General features: G+C 39.1%; 1 protein-coding gene across 2 annotated transcripts in view; it reads left to right on the forward strand.

Moving 5' to 3' along the window:
• Positions 1-24,033, forward strand: part of PDK3 (pyruvate dehydrogenase kinase 3) — a 1,115,542-nt gene that overhangs the window by 424,567 nt on the left and 666,942 nt on the right. For both annotated transcript variants that reach the window (XM_044072300.1, XM_044072301.1), the window contains exon 4: positions 15,547-15,731. In XM_044072300.1, the coding sequence (XP_043928235.1) occupies positions 15,547-15,731 (185 nt within the window). The remainder of the gene's footprint in view (positions 1-15,546; positions 15,732-24,033) is intronic.

The following is a 24,033-nucleotide window of genomic DNA, read 5'->3' on the forward strand; positions in this document are numbered from 1 at the left end:
AACATACCATCCTGACTATATGCCAGCATTACTTTATCCTGGTCAGAAGCACCTACAATGTTTTACTCTGGCACTATCCTGTGAATAAAGATTTGCTTACTGGAGGTTTAAACATTGATCTAACCAAAGTCTTCTATTTTGTTATTCACAATCTACTCGGTAGTGCATTACTGCCTGCTCTCTTTACTCAAGACAGTAGGTATTTGTCTATGGATTTAGATGCTATCTGCTTCAAAGATCATTTAAGGTCAAGACTGCATTTTAACTTTTTTCCTCTGTTATTGTTGTATCCACTGTTCTCCAAGGTTCAGTCCTAAGTCCACTTCTTTTTAACTTATTCATAAACTCCCTCCTGTCTGACATTCAAACCACCAACCCCATTATTTGTACTGATATCCATGTTATTTTTAGGTTTGCCACTTCTCACCATGCTATTAAAAAAGAATATCATCAGGACCTCCTTAACTAGTTCAGTAAAGCACAACTAATTCTCAAATACTGAAAAGGCTGATCTTTGGTACCACAGCCAGGCTAAAACTCCTATATTACCTAACAGACTTCTTGTCTATGTTGGCAAATACATTGATCTGGTCCCTTGTTTGAAATACTTGGTCATTCACCTTGACCTCACTTTCTGAATGACTACTCTCCTTAACCACCTTCATTGCAAACTCAGCCACTCTTTCTTCAGGTGTTAATCTCTCCAGGTTCCCTACCTTTAAAGCTAACTCAGTTATTGTTAAAGAGATTCTGCTGCCTACTTCTCCTAGCTGTTATGTCCAAGAAAATATCCATGAACTCCATATTTTTCCAATGGTCTAGCAGTTGGCTTAAAGTATTAAAGAACTGTTACAGAGCTGTTTCTTGTGGTCCAGTGGTGGAAGGTTCAATTCCCTAGGCCTGTGTTGCCTAACTGTGTGACTCTGAGCAAGTCTCTTAACCAGACACTGCTCCTGGGCTGAGTCTGAAAGAGGTCTGTGGAGATCAGTGCTCTACCCCGGAAAACAAATACAAATAAAATAAAATAAATAGAATCTGTAAATTTACTCTGCTTTTCCTCAGTCATAAATACTACTGCAGTACTTTTTGTGTAACAAACTGGATTCCCGTAAATGAGTGCCAGGACATTCTTCTTCAGTGCCTTTCTTTAAAATCCTCTGATTTAATTTTGCCTTGAGCTTGCCTTAGAGTTGTTGCCATACCAACACTTTTTGCTCACTACATTTTTTCTTTTTATTTTATATTCCCATTGTGTTATCTTGCATTCTCTCATTATTTGCTTTCTCCTACTCCTTTTCACACTTATTAATGTTAAATATGACCTCTATTATGTCATTAATTTTTTTTCTGTTATTCCTTTTCACATTTTCTAATACTAAATATGACTTTTTTCATGTGTGTGTGTGTGTGTGTGTGTGTGTGGGGGTGGGGTGGGGGTGTGTGTGTGGTGTGTGTATTTAACCTAAAGTTTATTATTGTGTTGTTTTTGTGGTGCTTTTCTCCTCAGAACTCTTTTGAAAAAGGGTATGCTCAAGTTCAGTCTGACTTTACTGGTAAACAAATGCAAACAAATAAATAAATAAATTAAATGTTTAAGGTCTCAGACTGATGAAATACATGCTCTTAAAAGAGCAGTTTCCTTGTGTTATCCAACATTCCTTCTCTGTTTTAGGGCCTACACTTCCTATACTGTGGAATGTTATTCCCACAAATATTAGAAATTCTTCTTTTGAATTTAAAGTTAAGCTCTTCGCGCTTCTAAAGTGAAGGTTGACTTGTTTAAGCTTCTTTTATTCTTTCGTCACATAAACACTGCTAAGATTTTATTTGCATTCTCCTGTCATCTAAACTCAACTAAGATATAAGGCTAACTTGCTGCTGTGTACATTTGTGACCCAATCCAGTGCCCAGTCTTTCTACTTTAGACTCCTCTGCCTTATTTCTTAATCAGCTCAAATTAGGAATGCCTTTTTTTTTCAGCTGTTCACTGATTTTAGGGTATATAATTTTATTTGTTAAATAGCACTTCCTAACTTTTCACACGTACACTCTTAATATTACATGCATTATAGCTGTCTCTTAAACGAGGTGCATTTTCTAGTCGTAGCAATATATGTTTTTATTGCAATGCTTTAATTTAGTTTTAGGATTTATTTATTACATTGATTTTATGAATATTTGATTTTGAATATCTTTGGCATACTTTTTTTTCTAACAAGCACTTTTCTCTTCTGGGACAATGGCTTAAATGATCCTTATTGATCTGTCCACTACCGTAGTTGTCAAACAAAAAATAAATAAAACTAAAATAAGCTTCTTTTCAGTTATAAATAATAGTAGAATTATCCGGTTTACTACCAGTTCCTCTCCAAGCAAATCTTTATGTTGTTTTGATAAAGCATATAGTAGATATGCAGTTGTTTATATTTATTTCCCTGGGGTATACTTCACAACTTAGTCATTCTTTCGCACTGTTAACATTATTCTGTAAAAACCACCACAATGGAACCAAAGCTTAAAATGAACTAAATAATCAAATCAAAGCCTCAGGACCAGATCAAAAAATAAACCACAGCTGAATATACTCTGTCCGAGCACAAAAAAACAGAAATACGAGTTCAAAATATTTAATAAAACACTCCAATATAAATAAAGCACTTTTGTCCAAGACAGTCAAGGACTTCATCAGAATAAGTTTGACCAAAAGCTACTCTGTTTAAATATTTAAAACATCTGATGTCATCCATGCAATTAACATATTAAAGGCAAAGCACTTAAACAGTTTACTACAAGTGTATAAAAAGCATATAAAAAGACAAAAAAAATATAGCACAATTAAAAAGTTATCAAAATTCTAATTGTTTTAAATTTAAAATGTCAATAGATACAGCATTGTTCAAACCTGGAGGCTTGTCCATGGCTGTTAAAAGCTGCTACTTTAATTCTAAGATGCTGAGTTTGTTTCCAAGGCCCTCCTCTAGGATCTAAAAACACAGAGTCTACCACCCAAAATTTAAATGAATGGTCAGCTTTATCCCCCACATGTTTACCCAAGGCACTTTTTCCTTTTTGTCTGTCCATATCATGTCTTTGCTCATAAATTCGCTCTCTCAGTTTCCTTTTGGTTTTCCCAATATAGAAAACTGAGTATAACAGACACTTGGCAGTGTGTACTATTCTCATGGAGGTATAATTATGATACATTTTCCTTTTAAGCTGTTCTTCACCATTCAAAACTATTTTGTCACCTTCCATAATATGTTTACAATAGGCACACCTTCCACACTTAAAGGAACCTTTGCAGTGACTTCTGTTGTACCCTGTTTTTACATCATTAAATTCTAACATATCTTTAAAATTTCTGTCTCTTCTGTAAACCACTTTTGGGATGTTCCCTAATATATTCAATAACTCATTGTCAAATCTGAAGATATTACGATTCAGTGGTAAAATATTCCTGATGTGGGTGCTATGTGCACTGTATGTGGTAATGAAAAATGTGTGATTTTCATTTTTGTTAACACACATCAGTTCTTTAGTTGAACTTCCTAACAAAGATTTGTAAAGTCCATTTGCTCTCTTAGGTTTTACCACTCTCAAAGACTGTTTGGAGTCTATCCTTCACCAGATGACTGAAAGTTGGCTTTTGTTCAGCTTTGCTAAGACTGAGGCGGTGCTGGTGCATGCCACTTCCATCCCTCATATCTTTCTTTGATTCCCTCTAATTACTTTCAAGAAAGTATTTTAGAATTTGTTTCTCAGGCTCACATTTGAGGCGTAATTCTTGATGTCTAGCTGGTACTGAAGAGCTATATGTCTACTGTTATTGAGATATGCTGCTGTAATCTAATTATTGCTCAAATTTGGAAACTTATTCCATCATTAGACCTTGCCATGTGATATGCACACTGATATTTTTACTGGACTATTGCAGCACCTCATAGCTTGAGCTTTAAGATAACTTGACACAGTTGTGAAAGGCACAGAATTCTGTAGCAAGAATGCTGACTAGAAATTTCTGGTTGTGTATGTTATTCCTTTGCTGCAGAACCTGCGGTGGCAGCCAGTCAGGACAATATCTGTATATCAGATTTTTCTTTCTACGTTATGAGACTTATACAACCTGTCTTGCATGATTTCAAGACATTCTGTTCCATAAGTCCCCTCTCTTAATGCAGACATACAGAGAGCTCAGAAATCTGGCTAAAAAACTTGTCAACAAAGACAAGAGAGCTTTTTTCTTCTAACCAAAGTAGCCCACGCAAAAATCCACAAAAATTCTGGACCACCAGCAACCCACTACTCCCAACCCCTTTCCAAACAACACTGCTTCTGAAACTGCCTCCCACCTTAACAACTATTTAATAGAAACAGTTCAAAACCTCACACTCAGTACACAAAACAGTACATCTCACTCAACACCTCCACTGCCCCATAACAAAACTCTCCCCAATGCTTTTTCTTTCCAACCAGTCCCAATTACTACAATTAAATCTCTCCTTAACAAACTTAAATCCTGCTCTCCCTCAGTAGACCAACTACTCCCTCATTTCCTAAAAATAGCTGCACAATCCATCGTCTATCCTGTCTCTATTCTTATTAACTGTTCCATCTCAAAAGCCCTGGTCCCTGACATTTGGAAATCCTTCTGTACTATCCCTCTTCACAAAGGCAGCTACTCTACAGATCCCTCTAATTTTAGACCAGTTGCTATCCTGTTCCCCCCCATCAAAAATCTTGGAAATGTGCATCCATGTTCAGCTACTCAAACACCTTCCCGATAACAATCTCCTTACCCCTATCCAGCATGGCTTTAGGCCCCACCATAGCACTTGTTCTGCATTACTGTCATTTACCCAAATAATAGCTGAAGTCTGTGACAACAATCTCCTCGTTTCCAGTAATTTCCTCAATCTTTCAAAGGCTTTTTATACTGTGTCTCATTCTAAACTGCTAACTAAACTCTCAGGCCTACATCTCTCTACCTCCTCCATCAACTGGTTCACTAGCTATCTCTCTGGCAGGCAGCAATATGTCTGCTGGCAAACTGTCCTATCTCCGTTCCTCCCTATTAATACTGGAGCTCCTCGAGGATCAATTTTGGCCCCCCCCTCCTGTTTAATATAGTCACTAATAAACTTCACTCTGCTACTAGCCTCTCTACACTTCTACAGTACGCTGACTCCACCCTCATTACCTCTGTCCACAACATCCCTGATCTACTAGCCCTCACTCAACAAATCTTTTCCTCTATTGAAACCTGACTCTCTGATAACCTACTTATATTATATCAAACAAAAAAAAACTCCTTCTCTTCCGTCCTAAAACATTTGCTCAGCACAAAGCCTCTTTCTTTATATCCTCTCTCAACAACACCATTATTAAATCTGAACCCCATACTAAACTACTTGGCTTTATCACTGGTGATGAATTAAAATTTGATATTCATATTCAGCAAAGTATAAAAAAAGACCCACGAGAAACTTGGACTTCTCTTTCGTAATCAAACATTTCTGTCACCCTCCTCCAAATCCTCCCTTGCTCAGGCCTTACTCCTGCACTGCCTTCTTTACACTGCCCCTGTCCTTACTCAAGTTCAAATATCTCTTATCACTAAACTAGAGCAAACTTACAACAAAATTGCTAGATTTGCCGTCAACCTTCTTTACAAATCTCACCACTGTCTTGCCCTTAAGTCACTCCAATGGCCAATTCTCCAAACAGCTACTTATACCCCAGCTACGTATCACACATTCTATCCTATATGCACCCTCATACTGTCCTGCACTCTACAATTTAGTCTCCTATAACCCCCCTTGTCACCTCCATTCTGCCATTAAACACCTCCTTCAGTTATACAAACCCAACAAAAACATTGTTAAAACCCTTTACAAATACTCTGTAACCCATGCTTGGAACTTACTCCCTCTCAACATAAGACACATTCAGCATAAATACCTGTTTAAGAAAGAACTTAAACTTTTTCTCCTGACAAACCCCTGCTTGAACTAGTCTCCTCTCTTTTCATCTTATCTGCTTTTCCCTATCAATTATTTTTCCTCCTTCTGCTTGCTCTAGCAAGCTGTATTTATACTGTACTCCTTTGTGTAATATTCTCTAAACCTTTAAATTATTTGGCCTATGCTATGTACTGTTCTTAAATTTTGAAAATTGTACTTAACTGTTATTTTACCTGTGCATTGTACTGCTGTGCAGCACTTTTTGACTTGTACTATATTTCTGTGACCCTACTTTAATATTTTGTAAATATCATACTTGTATTATTTCTGGAGCTTTTTTCCTCGGGTCTCCACCGAAAATGGGCCCCTGGCTCAGCTGGACTAACCCGGTTAACAAATGTCAATAAATAAAATGAATAAATAAATAAATAAATAAATAAATAAATAAATAAATAAATAAATATGGTCTGGTTAGTTCCCCTTAACTTGTCATGCAAGAGGTGACTTGTTCTTTCAAGCACTCACCTGAAATTTTCTGTTATGTTTTTCAATTTTTTCAAATTTTTCTTGTTTTCAACTTTTCCATCAAGCAATTGTATACACATCAGAATTCTGTGTGTTCCTTTTTTTTTTTTTTTTACTTGACATTCAATTACAGGAAACGTGACTGGGTAAGAGCCTATTTTCAGTGGAGGCCTGGGGAGAAAAGCTCCAAAGTATTACAAAACATTTTAAGAATAATCATTTTACTTACAGTCTTTAAAAAATAATGCAAAAATCAAATACAGTTTAAATAATTATACCAGATTAGACATAATATGAAAACATTGGTTTAGAATAGATACAAGTCATATGACAGTGATTAAATAGAGAAAATGTATCCAGTTTATAGAGAAAGTAAAAGTACGTTAGTATAATACAAACAGGAACTGCAATATGAAGACAGAGAGAGCGAGCTTGTGGTATGTTATGATATATAGGGGAAAGAAATTGATAGAAGTAAGGAAGTGAGTAAAGAAGGGAGAGTAAGGCAAATGTGATGGGTGTTTGTCTACATTTAGGGATATAGTTTATCCTGGTCTTGAGAACGAACAGAGAAATCTTTTTGCTAGGAAGTCTTTCAGAATAGTTTTGAAGGATGGTAGGGAGAGGAGTTCCAGGCCTTAGCAACATAGTATGAGTACAGACAATGTCCAGTAGATTTGACAGGTTTGTGGACAAACAGGAATTTTTGATCATTAGAACATAATGACCGACTAGGAATATATTTGTGTAGAATATTATTTAGGGCTGGACAAGTGATAAGAAATTGTGTATATGTTAGTTGATGGGGTAGTTCTAACCAGTTTAGACTTTTTAGTGCTATACAGTGGTTGGTTCTGAAAGGGATATTTGCTGTAAATTTAGCAACTTTGTTACAGCATTGTTCAAGTTTTGATTTTTGTGATGCCTGAAGGTTAGTAAGCATGGGAGCACCATAAGGAAGTATGGGGGGAGGCAAGTATAGCTTTAGTTGCGTCAGTGAGAGTTTTTAGCTCTGTAAAGCATCCCTAGTTTTTGAAAGGTTTTTCTTTCACAATTTTTTATATGCAGGTTGAATTTAAGGTTATCATCCACAATCACCCTAATAATTTGCTATGAGAAGCAACTTCACTGGTTGTATTATCAAAAAAGACTTTAAATTTTGTTTTTTTCATAGAAAAGGGATTTGGGGAAAAAAGTAATTGTTTTTTTTAGGGTTGAACATGAGTTGTGAGTTACAAAGCCATGTTTCAGTCATTATTAAAGGTTCCTGAGTAATTTTTTGAAGGTGTGCCATATTTTCAGATGTGCAAATGTGTGTGGAGTCATCTGCATACTGTATTAGGAGGCATTTTGAGTTGATGTGTGGAGGGTGTTGGTGAGAATGTTAAAGAGGAGGGGACCAAGGATACAGCTTTGTGGTACACCAGTAGTGATTGGACAGCTCCTAAGACTGCAAAACGTAAATCATCGGCTCAAGTTTTGGAGCTGTCGAAAAGTCCAAAGTGTCAGAGCCCAGGAGTTCTTGCTCCGATTCAGCTTCTTCTATATCGGTACCGTCAGTCTCTTCGGTGCTGAGACAATTACCTGACATTGACCCTGTCTTGCCTACTTTGAGATCTCCTATTTTGGAGAGGAGGAGATCTTCTGTCTCCATGCGATCCTCCAGGACTCTCTTAGATGAGGACATCGAGCGGGTGGTGAAGAGGTGGCTTTCTGATCCAGCTCTGGCAAAGGAATTGGCCCCTCCGGAAGCAAAGGCTTCAGAGCCAACCCTTTTGCAAACCACTGCTCCTCCTCTGACTGCTTCTCTCTCTGAGCCAATCACTTCAGGTTCTTCAGTGTTGGATCCGTCGGTTCCGGGGATCCTCCTTGCTTTTTCGGAACTGATTACTCTATCCTCAGTGGCTCAGTCTGGAGCCGAGGGATCTGGGAGCCCTACACTCTCGAGTCGACTCCGAGAGGGATAGTCAACCTGGGTTTTCTTCTGAACCGACACTCCTTCTCGGTGCCTCGGCTCGACTCAGCTTGGTTCCCACATCTGCTTCGGAGCCGTTCCCCCTTGCACGGAGTCAACCATCCATCTCCTCAGAGCAGAGGTCTTCTTCAGAGCAGGGGGGAGAAGGCTTTCGAAGCAATAGAAAAGGCTTTATCCTCTGCAAAAGCCATACCTTTGGAACCCATGTCCCATCAGCAGCAGGCAGCAACCTCTTCTCCCCTGCCACCCCCACAGCATAGGGAAACAGAGATCCAAGCAGCCCCCACTGGAGGTGCCCCCTCTTCCGAGACCTCCCCAGATTATCCCAGTGGAGAGCTCCCTCGGAAGAGACTGTGTAAGAGAAAGCATGTTGATTCATCTGAGTCTGTCACTTCGGACACTAATTTGGATGAATCAGAAGGGTCCCCTAGACCCCTTTCTGAGGATGTCTCTTTTTCTGACATCCTAGAAATCCTTAGACAGGGGGGTGACTGGAAGACCTCTAACCCTACTGAGGACAAATCAGTGTATCTTGAGGCCTTTGGTTCCCGACCTTCCACCTCCTGGGTGACACCGCCTTATGACCAACTCTTAGGGGTCATATCGTGGAAAGCCTGGACCTCCCCAGACACAGTGGAGCCCATCTCGAGGAGGCCAAATAAATTCATGACAGCACCGGAGGATAAGTCCTTTCTTACCAAAGGAGTTCCCGTTGATGCTGTGGTGGTAGCAGCGGCCACCAAGAAGGAGTTGTCCGAAACATCTTCTAATATCCATTCTCCTAACAAGGAGTCCAGGATGATGGATAAGTATAGGAAGCATAACTTCTCTTCAGCGGCATTTACTCTAAGACCGCTGAATTACCTTACCCATTTCACTCGACTTCAAAGGGATCTCCTGAAGGAGTTGGGAGATACCCTTCATGGTTCAGTAGCTCCGGGATCCATTGATAAGGTTTCTGCACAGCTCTCCACCCTTACATCGATAGCTAACTCCTCCATGAGGCTGATATCGTATGCAGCTGATGGGGTGAGTAGAGCAGCCGCTGCAGGAATCTCTCTCAGGAGACATTCTTGGATGTGTCTTTGTAACTTCACGGAATCCTTTAAGTCTTCCTTCACCAACGTCCCCTTTGAGGGTTCATCTCTTTTTAGACCTCAGGTGAACGAGACCTTGACCAGGTGTAAGCAGGAAGGGAAAACCTTATCTGCTGTCGGAGTCCGTTTCTGACTCCCATCTAGACCCTATCCCAAGGGTAATACAGGAGAGAAAATGTTGTTCCGTAAATCCCAAAAAGGTTTCCCTCTGGCACAAGGTCAACCCTCCCCTAGAGGCAGAGGGAGAGGATATAATGGAAGACACCACCCTTGCGGCAGAGGAGGTCCGCAACACCAGGGAGATAGAAAAGCCTTCTCTGATCGTCCCTTCCATCTCCCCTGAGGGGTTGCCTGACTGTCCATCTCTGGAGGCAGTCAGGGGTCACCTATTGCTTTACCCAAGTGCCTGGCTAAACTTTTCACAAGATCATTGGGTGCAGACCATAATATCCAGGGGTTATTTGATCCCCTTTGTTTCCGATCCCCCAGTAAACCGGTCTCTACCAGACGTGCCACCCATTCAACTAGACCGTGCAACATCAGAGGTCATCTCGTTGCTGTAAAAAAGAGTCATCCAAAAAGTCTCTACAGAGCAAATAGGATCCGGAACTTACTCTCGATTCTTTTTAGTTCCAAAAAAGACAGGGGACTGGAGTTCAATTCTAGATCTCAGCAGACTCAACAAGTCCATAAAGAAATCGAAGTTCAGAATGATCACTCTGCAGTTGATATTTCCCTTTATCAGGAAAGACAATTGGATGTGCTCAATAGATCTTTAGGATGCGTACTACCACATCAAAATGGACAGGCACTCCTGGAGACACTTACGCTTCTGGCTGGGAGCCAGTCATTTTCAGTTCCAAACACTGCGCTTTGGCCTCACTACAGCCCCCAGAGTGTTCACCAAATGCATAGCAGTGGTAATGGCTCACCTGAGACATTAAGGATTCCAGGTGTTTCCATACCTAAACGACTGGCTCCTCACTGCTACCACCAAGCATCAACTTATCAGGACCAGGAACGAGACTATATCCTTGTGCGCCAGTTTAGGCATCACAGTCAACTTAAAAAAAAATCAGTCTTATCTCCTTCGCAGCACATTGTATTCTTAGGCTCAGAAATAGACACAACCACCATGTCAGCAAGACTAACACCAGAAAGAGTAGCATCATTACACAACCAAGTCAGATCCTTGCTAAACGATCACAAAGTTCAGGCCAGGGTAGTCATTCAAGTCCTAGGTACTATGGCTTCCTCCATTCTATTAGTTCCCCTAGCCCATGTGCACATGAGGGTACTTCAGTGGCTACTGTTTTCCCAATGGTCGATGCAGGATCTTCCCTTGTCTCATCAGATTCTTATCACAAACACCTGCAAGAAGGATCTGACATGGCGGTTGCATACAGAACAACTTCTGTTAGGTCATCCACTTGTTCCTCCCTAAGAAAAAGCAGTTTTGACCACAGACGCTTCCCAGATAGGGTGGGTGGGGGCATTATCTGGGAATGACGGTCCAAGGTACTTGGCAGAACCACGAGAACCACTTGCACATCAGTGTTCTGGAGATGAGAGCGGTGATATATGCGTTGCAAGTACTTCACAGCTTTCTTCCCACCAGGACAATTGTAATTCAGTCAGACAACATGTCTGTCGTCTGGTACATAAACAAGCAAGGGGGAACCAAATCTTATCTGCTGTGCCGAGTGGCCTTAAGAGTTTGGAAATGGGCGATGGACACTCAACACTTTCTGGTAGCAATGCACATTCCGGGGAAATCCAATGTAATAGACAAACTCAGTCGAGCAATTCAGATGCCTCACGAGTGGTCCCTGAATGCGGAAGTTGCGAAAGAGATCTTTCACAGATGGGGCCAGCCTTGCTGTGACCTATTTTCCACACATCTGAACACCAAATGCAGCAGCTACTTTGCCCTAATTCCCCATCTGGGGATGTCACCCAGGGATGCTCTAGTCCACGATTGGCCCCCGGGACTTCTTTATGCCTTCCTGCCTTCTCCTCTCATCCCAAAGGTAATACAGAAAGCAAAACAGTTGATGAGTACTCTGATCCCCATTGCTCCTTACTGGCCTCGTCAAGTCTGGTTTCCCTTCCTGTGGCCCTACCTTTTGGAGGAACCATGGAGTCTGGAACCATCTCCAGACCTCCTGATTTATCAATTGGGGCAGTTCCATCCCACCATCCACACCCTAAAATTGACAGCATGACTGTTCATTTCCACAAATAGCCAGGTGCGTTTCCCTCTCTCCTTCAGTCAAACACATTCTGATTTCTTCCCATATGCCTTCCACTTGGAAGCTATACTCCAGCAAATGGAAAAGGTTCTCTATTTGGGCTGTAAACCAAGGCTTAGATCCCTATACAGCCTACAAAATCTATTTTGTCCTTCCTTGCTTGCATTTTTCATAAAGGAGCTACAGCCACTACAGTCAGAGTTCAGTTAGCTGTCATTTCTAATTTCCATTTTGGCTTCATGGGAAATCCCATCATGTCCCACTCTTTGTGCAAAACCTTTTTGAAGGGAGTTCTCCTTCTCAGGCCTCCAATCAAACAACCATTAGAACCCTGGGGCCTGAACTTAGTTCTCACATTATTAATTTCTGCACCCCTTGAGCCCTCTACTTCATCGGATCTGAAATTATTATCTTGGAAAACACTATTCTTAGCTATAATCTCTGCTAGGAGAATCTCAGAACTGCAAGCTCTTACTATTCGACCTCCTTACATTATTTTCCACAAAGATAGAGTCTCATTCAGGACAAACCCTTTCTTCCCAAGGTTTGCTCAGAGCATAATCTTAACATTACTGTTGAGCTACCAGTGTTTTTTCCAAATCATTCTAATAAATCTGAGTACAGACTACACCAGTTAGATGTTCACAGAATTCTCAGGTTATACCTACACAGGACTAAAGAATTCAGAAAATCAGATCAATTATTTGTTTCTTTTTTGGACAAAAATAAAAGTTTGCCTGTTTCGAAGGTTACCCTTTCAAAATGGCTTTCAGATTGCATTCTCTTTATCAGTCTGCTGGCAAACAGTTACCCAATAAAGTAAAAGGCCACTCTACAAGGGCAGTATCTACTTCATCTGCCTTTAGATCTAGGCTCCCAATTGATCCTATTTGTGCAGCAGCTACTTGGGCAAGACCACATACTTTTGTCACTCATTACAAATTGGACTTGGCCTCCCGGGACAGGTCATCCTTTGGGTCCACTGTGCTGAAGAGTCTCTTCGCTTGAGCCACCCTAGATAAAGGTGCCAGGGACGCTGTCTCATCCAGAAAGAATTACGGTGAGATAGGACTACATAACATAAAAAAGTTATGTACTTACCATAACATTCCATGTTTGTAGTCCATCTCACCTACATTCTTGCATCCCTCCCTCCTGCCCCTTTCTGTTCCTGGAGGATCTGGTGGACTATACTTATGCTGTCTGACCTGGTTGTAGTTGTTGTCCACCCGGCATGGATAATATTACATAATGTTTTGTCTGTATGTACACAGTTTTTGGTAGTTTCATAACTGTTAGGTACTTATTTCTTTCTTGCAAACAAGATTTGGGGAATTGCTGTGAGGCGCCATGGGATAGGGGTTAGCCTTGAGCCAGTAAGAGCTCTCGAGCTTTAGTATAGGCCGAGTCAGAGCCAAATATCGGCTTCGAACCCATCCAGCAAGAATGCAGGCGAGATGGACTACAAACATGTAACATTATGGTAAGTACATAACTTCTGTAACAACAGTGGTCTCTTTTTAAAATCTCAAAGCTCATATGTGTTATATATCTTCATGACTTCTTTTGCTATGACGTGCTGGAATGTAACACACCTCACCTTTCCAGAATTCTTAAATATTCTGCTTACGTGAAAGGTTAAACTAAATTATTGGATTCACACAGACTGCATGTAATGGAGAGCTTTCTGTAGATGCATTTGCCCCTTTCTTTAACACAAGATGAAATGACTTATGATTGATTACTTCTGACATCATGTATTTCTTCTCTTCATGGTCACAAACTATTACTTCACTTCTAACACCATGTAATATCTGGTATTCAGGATGACCCAAATAAAGAGATAGACCTAGATTACAGATAGGATTATAGCTCACAGGTTGTAGATAAAATAAGGGACGTTACCTCCACAAAGAGACTAATCACCAGTGGTGTCCCCCAGAGTTCTGTGCAGATACGTCTTCTGTTTAACATCTACTTTTTCAAAGTAAAAGTCAATACCAAAGGACTCCGGCTGACTTAGTTGTAGATGACTGCAACATAGGAGCTGTCATTGTATCCCCAAATGACTTAGCCATCCTGCAGGGAGGTTTGTCTCAAATAAATAACTAGTATCAAAATCATGGTGTGAAACTAAATGCCAAAAAATGTGTTATTGTATCCTTTGGGAAGTCATCTACCCCAGGAAGTTATCACACTGACAATATGCCACTAAGAGTTGACCTATTTGTTTGGGATTTGGGAACCTGTGTGGACAGTGACCTAACTTTTAACCAACAGGTGTCTATTGTTGTAAGAAAGTCCTTCCACATTGCACATCTTATAAACAAAGGGATTGTGTATATTTCTAGGGATATCATTGTCCCCCTCTACTCAGTCCTTCTTAGGCAAATCATTGAACATAATGCCCTATTTGGCATGTATCTGTCCAGACACATACAACAACTGGAACGCCCACAGAGATACCTTACTACAAGGATGGAAGGCTTAAACAACATGTCATACATGGATCGACTCAAAGCCCTGTCACTATACTCGTAATCCAGCAGACTGCTAAGATGTGATCTGTGTCTGGCATACAAGGCATTTTCTGACCCATTACTGATGGATTTACTGTACATCAGCAAGTCAAATGGCATTAGAAGTATTAGCTCTAGGGATCTAAACATTTTCTGTAACATCAACAGAATGTTTTGGATGGACAGGTATATTTCACAGAGGATACTGCTGCTATGGAACAGACTCCCCATCCACAAAAACAGAGTTCATTCCTGTCCCCTTTCAAACACAACTTAGACCTATGGCTGGGAAACAGAAAATTTACCCCAGGACTACCCCTGTATTAATAATGGACAGATGCAGCTCCTACATGCTTTATCCCATGCATGGATCCCCTTAAATTATCTATGATATCATCCCGGTTATTTTCATTAGAGGTAATAGAATTATTGATGATGGATTAGGTATGGCCAGTCTATAACCAAACGGTATTGGTTATTTTGAGCACAGAAAGGAAAATTGTCTAGGCTTAAAATGGCCCGCAAAGGCAGCTAACCTGCTTACCTATGAACTTATTACACGCAGCCAGCTTCTTCAGCACTTCTTCAGACTGTGTAATGGATGCAGGATACCAAATCACATGATATGCATTCTGAACCCTGACTTAGGCTAGAAATGGAAACTACATGCATGTATTTTGCAGGTTTCTAGCAAGACTGCTGGCTTCTTGTAGTATGTAATGAGCTCAGGAATGAATTATAGTTCTAATCTGCCATCCATTTGGTTATGTCAGGTATTTCATACGTGAGTTTACTGCTTTTCTTATCAAATCTGTGTTAAGCTTTTAGAACATTTTGTTTTTGATGACTTTATTTTGGTCGATGTGGAACTGGTAACTAATATCTGCTACATATCACTGTCCATTTCCTTCTTAATGTCAGATTTAATTTTGAAATGCTTTAATGATATCAAAATGCATTTGTCATTCATCTTTTGGGACATGTTAATTTCAGAGTGGAAATACCTAGTTAGTATTACTCAGTAAGATTTGAAATAGTGCTAAATATAATTAGGACATTTTGTATGCACTCTGTACTGCTTTATATTTTGAAAAGGGTGTCAGTATCCTATGAAGTTCTTTTTTTTCTTGTTGTCAGTGTTTTTCTGGTACTTGTTGTAAATTTAATTTATTTGATGTATTTTACTTTTGGTTTAACATTATATTTTTTATATTTCAGCTTTCTAGAAATTCTAATAAAAATCAGAAACAGACACAATGATGTTGTTCCTACCATGGCACAAGGAGTGATTGAGTACAAAGAGAAGTATGGCTTTGACCCTTTTATCAGCACCAACATCCAGTACTTTCTTGATCGCTTTTACACAAATCGCATCTCGTTTCGTATGCTCATCAACCAACATAGTAAGTTGCTTTTCCAATAAAAACATATACAAAACAGTATTATCCGTTATCTGCATATACAATTGCTGCTAAACAGAAAATTATATGTAATGCCTGACTTTTTTTTATCTGTGTTAAACATTTCACAGAATTTATTCTTAGAAGATGGGCCTGCAGAATCAACAATACCCATGGACAGTTGATTTTCCAAAGGGTTGAATTAATGTACAGGGAGAGCACAATAAATAACAAGTCCACTTATTCATGGAGTGGAATCTGTGGGTTTGACTAAAATTAATTATTGTAGGTGCCATTTACTTTCTGCTTGCTAAATGTGGCTCTTAAAATCCCCAGTAAGTGAGCAGGAAAAACAAAAACATAACTAATGCAAGTAACTGCAGCAGCAACAGTTACAAAGACGTGTGTGTTTGTGTGTGTGTGTGTGTGTGTGTGTGTGTGTGTGTGTGTGTGTGTATGTGTATACGTGTGCATGACGGTGCGTAATTGTGCATTTGTAATGCTTTGCACTGTAAATATCTGACAGCAACCAGGTGAAATACATAAAATTATCTATTATTTATGTATTAAAACACTTATTTCATTACATCCAGACATTGGAGCTGCACAAAAGTCAGTAAAGTGCTACATCTGTAAGTGTGTGTGTGTGCGTGTTTGTTTGTTTACTTGGGAAGTTGTAATGGTTTTCACTGTATGTGCATCACAAGAATGCGCTAAAATATGTTGTTGTGGTTATTGTTTGGTTCATAGGTTCATAGGTGTGTACTAGGCCAATGGCCCTGGAGCCTTTACAAGCCTAGCCCATAGAAGTGCCCTGTCATCATGTCGGTGTTAGTTCCCGGTGCCTCTATCAAGTAGATCCACTGGAGTGATACACGGGGTGAACTTTCTATTTCCCATCCACTCATCAAGATTTCTCTTGAAAAGGGCCAGTGAGCTGCTCTGCTTGACATGTATGGGAAGTCTATTCCAGAGCATGGGCAGTCTCTGGATTATGAACCTGTTCCTCCAGAATGTTCAGTTGATTGTGGTAATGAAGTTGAAGTCCCTGGAGCGTGTGGTGTGGAGAGATTGGGATTTCTTTAGGTGTAACACTTCTAACAGGGCTGGGTCAGACATGGCTTTGTAAGTCAAGCAGAGATAGCCTCTTAATAGATGATATGAAACAGAGAAAATCTGGAGTTTTTTGAGTTTGTCCATATAGGGCATGTGTTTAAGGCCTAGGATCCTCTTCGTGAGGTACTTTTGTGGCCTTTCCAGCTGTTGCAGGTGTTTAGTGAGGTACATGCCAAATGGGGCATTATACTCGATGACTGGTCTAATGAGGGAAGATTAGAGAGAGATGATGACCTCTTTCTTCCTGGATGCAAAACCCTTGGTAATGAGATGTGCCACATAGAAGGACTTTCTGACCACAGTGGCAATGTAGTGGTTGAAGGAGAGGTTGCTGTCAACCTCTGTCCCCAGATCTATTATAACGCCTTCAGTGGGCTACCATCAACGTGGTAATTAGTAGAAACTGAGGTATATATTCATTTGATCATAATCAGACATCTTAGGTGTACACAGGTAGTGAAGTGGAAATAATGGGGGTATTTGTTAGTGTGGATGTGTGTGTTTTCACCTCTGTATCTATCTTTGTAGTTTTCTGTATATGTGTGTTTGCACCTTTCCATGTGTGCATATGTGTTTATGCACACCCATTCAGGTATGGAACTTTCTCTGTATGTGTGTGTGTGTGTGTGTGTGTGTGTGTGTGTGTGTGTGTGTGTGTATGTGTTTGTTTGTGTTTCTGAATATTCAGACCTTTTTCAATCGTTTGAGCAGGTTGGGACAAGGAGTCTGGTTTCCTATTGCTCAGATGGTTTCGGCACCATGTCATTCAGGCTTCCCCTAATACCATGTCCTTCAGATATCTCGCGTCTGACACCATGCCATTTGTCCAGTCAGGACAAAACAGACGAGCAGTTGTGGTTTGGTTCAAGCAGCTTTATTACATATAAACACATCAGGATCAAGGCTTAGTAACTTAAACTTAAATAAACTTATAAACAGACTGACTACCGCACTCATACATGTTAACACTCTAGCTGTTCACTCAAAGTGGCACTGCTGTCTGCATGTGCTGTCTATTTATATGCACATGCCCTCACTTTGAAATGCTTTTTAAAGTCACAACGCACGCTCTGTTCTACAAGTGTGTCATGGTGAAAGTCTTGATTTGGCAGTGTGTGAGAAGCTTGTTGCTTATGGAGGTGAAGAAATTCAAACCAAAGGCTTAGTAGTGTTTTCATGTTGCTCCCAGGGAGCAGAAGATGCTATGACTTATTATTTTATGTGGTCAAGAGGCATGTCCAGTCATTATTAGGGCTCAGAGACAGTTTGAAAATGGGACTGCTTTCATTTAATAAGGAAGTCCACAAAGTTAGCTTAAAAGACCACTATTCTAATTTCACTCAGTATATTTTTTTCTCCATGTGCTGATCTTTTTGAAGACAAACTAGGCAAACTTCCAGTTGTGTAATCCATGAAGTTAGATCCTGAGGTCAGTCCAGTTATCAGGCCAGCACGTAAAGTTCCAATAGCCATGCAAGACAGAGTCAAAGCCGAATTAGATAAAATTGTGCGACAAAGTGTGAGTTGTCCAATTGCAACTCCAATGGAGTGGGTATTTTTCATGGTGGTAGCTCACAGGAAAAGCTCAGATGACATCAGAATATGTATTTTGCCACGAGATTTGAAAAATCACTAAAAAGACTTCATCATCCAATGCGCACAGTCGAAGAAGTCACAGCCTTGATGCCAAATGCCACAGTTTTTTCTGTCTTAGATGCAAAGAGTTCATTTTGGCAAATTTAGCTTGACAAAAAAGTCATCATTGCTCACTATTTTCAGTACTCCGTTTGGCAGGCACAGATTTTTGAGAATGCCACTTGGGATAAATTCTGCAAGTGAAGTCTTTCAGCGTGCAATGGAGCAAATTTTTTCTGGGTATCCTATGCTATTATAGTAGATGACCTACTAGTAGGAGGTAGTGGTGAAGCTGAACACAACAGAAACCTCAGAAAAGTTCTAGAAAGGGTATGTCAAGTGAATCTTAACCTCATAACCTCATTCCACAGAAATGCAAATTCAGGCTACAAAAAGTTACTTATGTTGGTCATTTATTTACTAATAGAGGCCAACAACCAGACCCTTCAGATCAAACAGCCATTCTCGAGATGCCAGCTCCAGGCAATGTTCAACCCCTGCAACGTTTTCTTGGCTTAGTTAACTATCTTGGCAAGTTCATTCCAGACTTGAGCCAACTTTCAGCACCACGTAGAGAGCTTACATGTAAAGATGTATCCTGGTCTTGGTTAGAGCAACACCAAAGAGCATTTGATGTCCTGAAACAGAGAATTGCTGTCCACCAACTGAGATATTATGATGTTCATAAACTAGTTACACTTTCCTGTGATGCTTCGAAATTTGGTCTTGGTGCAATCATTCTGCAAGAGGATCAACCTTTTGCCAATGCATCGAGAACTCTTACCCAAACTGAGATGCAGTAAGCCCTGATTGAAAAAGAGCTTTTGGCAGTTGTGTTTGCATGTTCAAAGTTCCATGATTATATTTATGATAGGTCTACACCTATCAAGATCAAAACAGACCACCAATCTCTAGTCACTATCTTGAGAAAACCTATGCATTCAGCTCCAGCCCGACTGCAACATATGATGCTGAGATTGCAAAAGTATAATTTCAGTCTTGTCTGCAGGAAAGGCAAACTTCTTTATCTTGCTGATACATTATCCAGATCACCCTGAAATACCATAGAAGAACATCTGAGCAAGAACCTTGATTTTGAATTCATGGAAGTGAGAAATTTGTCTTCCACATGTCTTGATGAGCTGAGAGATCACACAGCCACAGATCCAGTTTTACAGAGGCTCAACCACTTAATTCAACAAGGATGGCCATTAAAGCAATCTAGTTTACCTCAAGAAGTGCAACCTTATTTTCCATACAGAGATGAGATTTTGTCTGACAAAGGTATCATTATGAAAGGTCCAAAAGTAATTGTTACAAAGTCTTTCCAACCAGAGTATATTACTATCTTGTATCGTGATCACCCGGGAACTGACTCTACAAAAAGAAGGGTGAGAGAGCTAGTATTTTGGCCTTCTATGTCACTAGACATTGAGAGAGCACTTTCATCTTATTCCATGTGTAATAGTACTAAGCTACATCAACAGAAAGAAGCACTTCATCTAAACCAGATTCCAGAAACACCTTCGTCGACATTAGACACCAACATCTTTGAGTGGAATAGTCAACATTATTTGGTGTTAGTAGACTCTTACTCCAATTGGTTTGAGATTGACTTACTTCCTAATCTAGCATCCAGTACTGTCATTACTAAGACGAAGCATCATTTTGCAGTACATGGTAGTCCACATAAAGTTATTTCTGACAATGGCAAGCAGTTTACAATCCAACAGTTCAAAAGATTTGCTTTAGAATGGGAGTTTGCTCATGTCACAATTAGCCCTGAGTACCTGCAGTCAAATGATTTGGCAGAAACTGCAGTTTAAAGTGCAAAACAGTTACTAGAGAAGTCAAAATGAGATAATAATGATGTTTTCCTGAGTCTCCTGAATCTCTGAAATGTTCCTCATCATAAACATCTTGGTTCACCTGCTCAGAGACATCTGTTGAGACAAACCAAAACCACGTTACCAATCAGTAGTCAAGTGTTGGTTCCATGTGTCAGGAACAACAGGTCAGTGAAAACCAATCTATTGAAGAAGGGTTTTACCCAGAAGTCCTACTACGATAAAATCAGTAAACCACTTAATCCATTACGAGAAGGAGAAGTGGTAAGGATACAAACATCCAAGGGTTCTGATTGAATTGGTGTCATGAAGAGTATTTGCCCAGAGCCGAGATCATACATTGTGGAATCATAAGGACCGGACTTTAGGTGGAATCGGTAGCATTTAATACCGGTGTCCGAGCTTATACCAGAGCACATAGCCTGTAAGAAAGACTCTTTGTCTCACTGAGTTGTCCGGTATTCCAATTCCAGAGGAAGTTCCAGAGAATATTCTCGTTCTTGTGATGAATCCAGAAGTTCCTGATATGAGTTGTTCACCAAAGACTGGCCCTGTTGCTAAACTTAGTCCAGTTTGTTATGTTACGAGATATGGTCGCATCTCCAAACCCTGCAACAGATACAAAGCAACTTGGATATGAACACTGTGTTTTGTTTCTGATGTCTGTATCAATGTATGTCTAACTCTAATATTGTTTTTACAAAGGGCAGTCTTTTTAAGAGGGAAGATGTAGATCAATGTGTGTGTGTATGTACCTTTAAGAAGCTGTCCAAGGGCTTGCACAAGTGTATAAATACTGAGCATGTGCAAGCCCGACTGCCATTCTGTAGTTAGCTATTGAGATGTAAGCATGTATACATGTAAGGTCTGTCTGTTAACCAGTTTGTTTATATTTTATGATGCTGTTATCCATCCTGATGTGTTTTTATGCATTAAAACATTTAAATGAAATACCCAGCATGCTTGTCATCTGTGTTAGAGAAGGATGAGCGACAGTTAGCTTCACATATTTTAAGAGCATTTCTCTTGCAAGCAGAGAGTATTCTGTTAGATGAGACTGGAAGTTATGCCGGGTTTGAGGTATTTAGGACGTACTTGTATTGTGATCTAATATGTTTATGTGCTTCTAGGGACTTTACATCTACAGTTTCACAGAATGATGTGTCAGATAATAGCCTTTCAAGAAGGTATTATACTCTGTGTGGGAGATTAGAATATGATAATGGTTTCAGAAGTTAGAGTAGAGCCTAAGGTTCATTATGTACCATGGATGTGAAGATGTATGGGAACATATATTAGAGCAGTTGTTCATTTACATATTATATAAAACTGGAAACAACAGAATATACATATTATTCTTATTGATTTAAATGTATAAAATGTACATTACTGTTGAACATTTGTATTTAGTTAAGAAAATTAAATTGTATCTGATAGTGATATGATATCATATTCCAGTAATGTTTATTGCAAGTGCTTTGATTTCTTCTTAATCAGAAAAGGGAATTAGAGATTTTCTACGTATGTCCTGAAAAAAGAGACTTTTATCAATTTGTGCAAAGTGTTAATAAAAAGTAAATTAAATACAGTAAACAAGAAAAAAAAACTATTGTTAAGGTGTGGGACCTGTTTAAGCTGTGATATATGAATGAAATCAGACATTATGTGTTTTAGATTATATTAGTGCCAAGATAGGATTTGTAACAATAGAAGGAAAAAGTAATAGATATGTAGTGTAGAATTTTGAGGGCAATGAAGTAATTAGGGAAGAGTAAGGAGCAATTTAGAAAATAAGTAAATAGATTATTGGATAAGAAATACCAATTCTTTTGCCAGTCATTGAAAAATAGATATGAATATAATTCTCCAGAATATCAGAAGTGACTGGCTTTGAGACTGAGGTAGCAGAATGTGCAAAAAAAACCCCCAAAAAACTAAGGACTCATTTGTGATAGCAGAACATTTCAGGAAGTATTATGAGAACTTTTATAAACCTCAGACATAAGAGAAGACATGATGAGATATTACAATTTTGGGAGGCTTGGCCTTACCTTGTTTCGAAGTAGAATTAGAAGGAATTACATCACCTATTACAGAGGAAGAGTTAACTGAAGTTATAAACGGGCAGATGAGAGAAACTCTATCCAGGTAGTGATGGACTGATTACTGAATTATGATTGACATATCTAGATAAGGTACTGATGAAAATGATTGTAGATTTTTAATATGTTACTGGTGACTAAGGATGTTCATGCTTTTTGGCCATCTTATAACCCTGTTTCATTTTAAACCTAAATTACCGACTATATATAACAATGTTTGCAAAAAGATTAACAAAATATGTAGCTAAATTAATAAATAATAATTAGTGCTGGTTTGTGGGAAAAAAAGAAATGTCTGATAAGATATTCACGTTGATATGGATGAAGACAGCACAGAAGCATTGGAAGACAATGGTGATTTTTTTTAAGTTCAGATGCAGAAAAAAAGCTTTTAGAAATTTTGTAATGGTGTTACTTAACCCTGGTTCTTAAAGAGTTTGGTTTTCCAGATGAGTTTACTGTTTGGGTATGGACCATTTATAAGGCATCTGGAGCAAGAGTCACGATACATACAGGAGTATCTTGGGATTTTTTAATATTAATGGAAGGAAGGCATGGCTGTGCTCTTTCCACTTTTCTATATTTAGAGCTCTTGGCAGATATGATGAGGAAAACAAATTTTAATGGATATTTGACAAACTATGAAAATATAAAGATTTCTTTATTTATGGATAAATATTTAAATGTATTTGGTCAGTCTTGAGGAGGATACTGATTCATTGTTAAAAATGCTAGATGAGTCTGGTCAGATGCCAGTATATAAGAGTAACAAAAAAAGAGGTAGAAGTATAATTCTTCACTGATGGCAAAACAGACTTCCCCTTATTTAAGACAAGTACAATTTATTATATACTTGGGAGCATGACTGGGAAGTACTATGGAAACATCCATTCTTAAAGTACACAGTGATTTAAAGAAAAAGCTAAGGGATGATTTTCATAAATGGAAAATTATTACTTTATGAAGTGCTTTCATTTGTATTACATTCACTTTTGTATGTGTCCAGGGCTTTTCCAGATGAAATTCAGGGAGATGTAGAAATATAATAAGACATTTTGTGACAGATGACTGTAACCCAACATAGAGTGGGACAGTATTATTTTAATGAAGAGAATGGAGAGGTTAATGAAGATGTTTAAATGTTATGCATGTAGAGGAGATTGTGTGGTTTAAATAGTCTGGAATTAGGGATACATTTTAATGCAGTTCAGTTAAAATAGACTGATTCTATACCAAAGTGTGGTGCTAAGTGGCAAATAATTCCTTAGGATAACAGTACTGAAATGGAATAATTTTGGATGCATTATGAGCAAAGAATGGTATCTGATAAACTGGGCTTTGGTTATAAATTAATATTAAAACAGGAAGTTAAGTCATGGATAAATTCTCGTTACCTGTAGGAGATAGTAAGTTGTGTCTTCAGGAGAGACGTTTTCCATAACTGGAAATAAGGGCTGAACTAATATTATGTGGTAAAATGAGAGTGGGTGGTATTTTAGGAGAGGTATAGGCTTCGCAACTTTTTTTGAGAATTGAACATGAGTGGTTGGTTAATTCAGCAAGGACCATGGATTTGACACACCCCACCTACAATAATGTCAGTAC

Source organism: Protopterus annectens, chromosome 5.part0 (assembly GCF_019279795.1).
Source record: "Protopterus annectens isolate FY-2018-M chromosome 5.part0, PAN1.0, whole genome shotgun sequence".
In the NCBI taxonomy this organism is placed as follows: Eukaryota; Metazoa; Chordata; order Ceratodontiformes; family Protopteridae; genus Protopterus; species Protopterus annectens.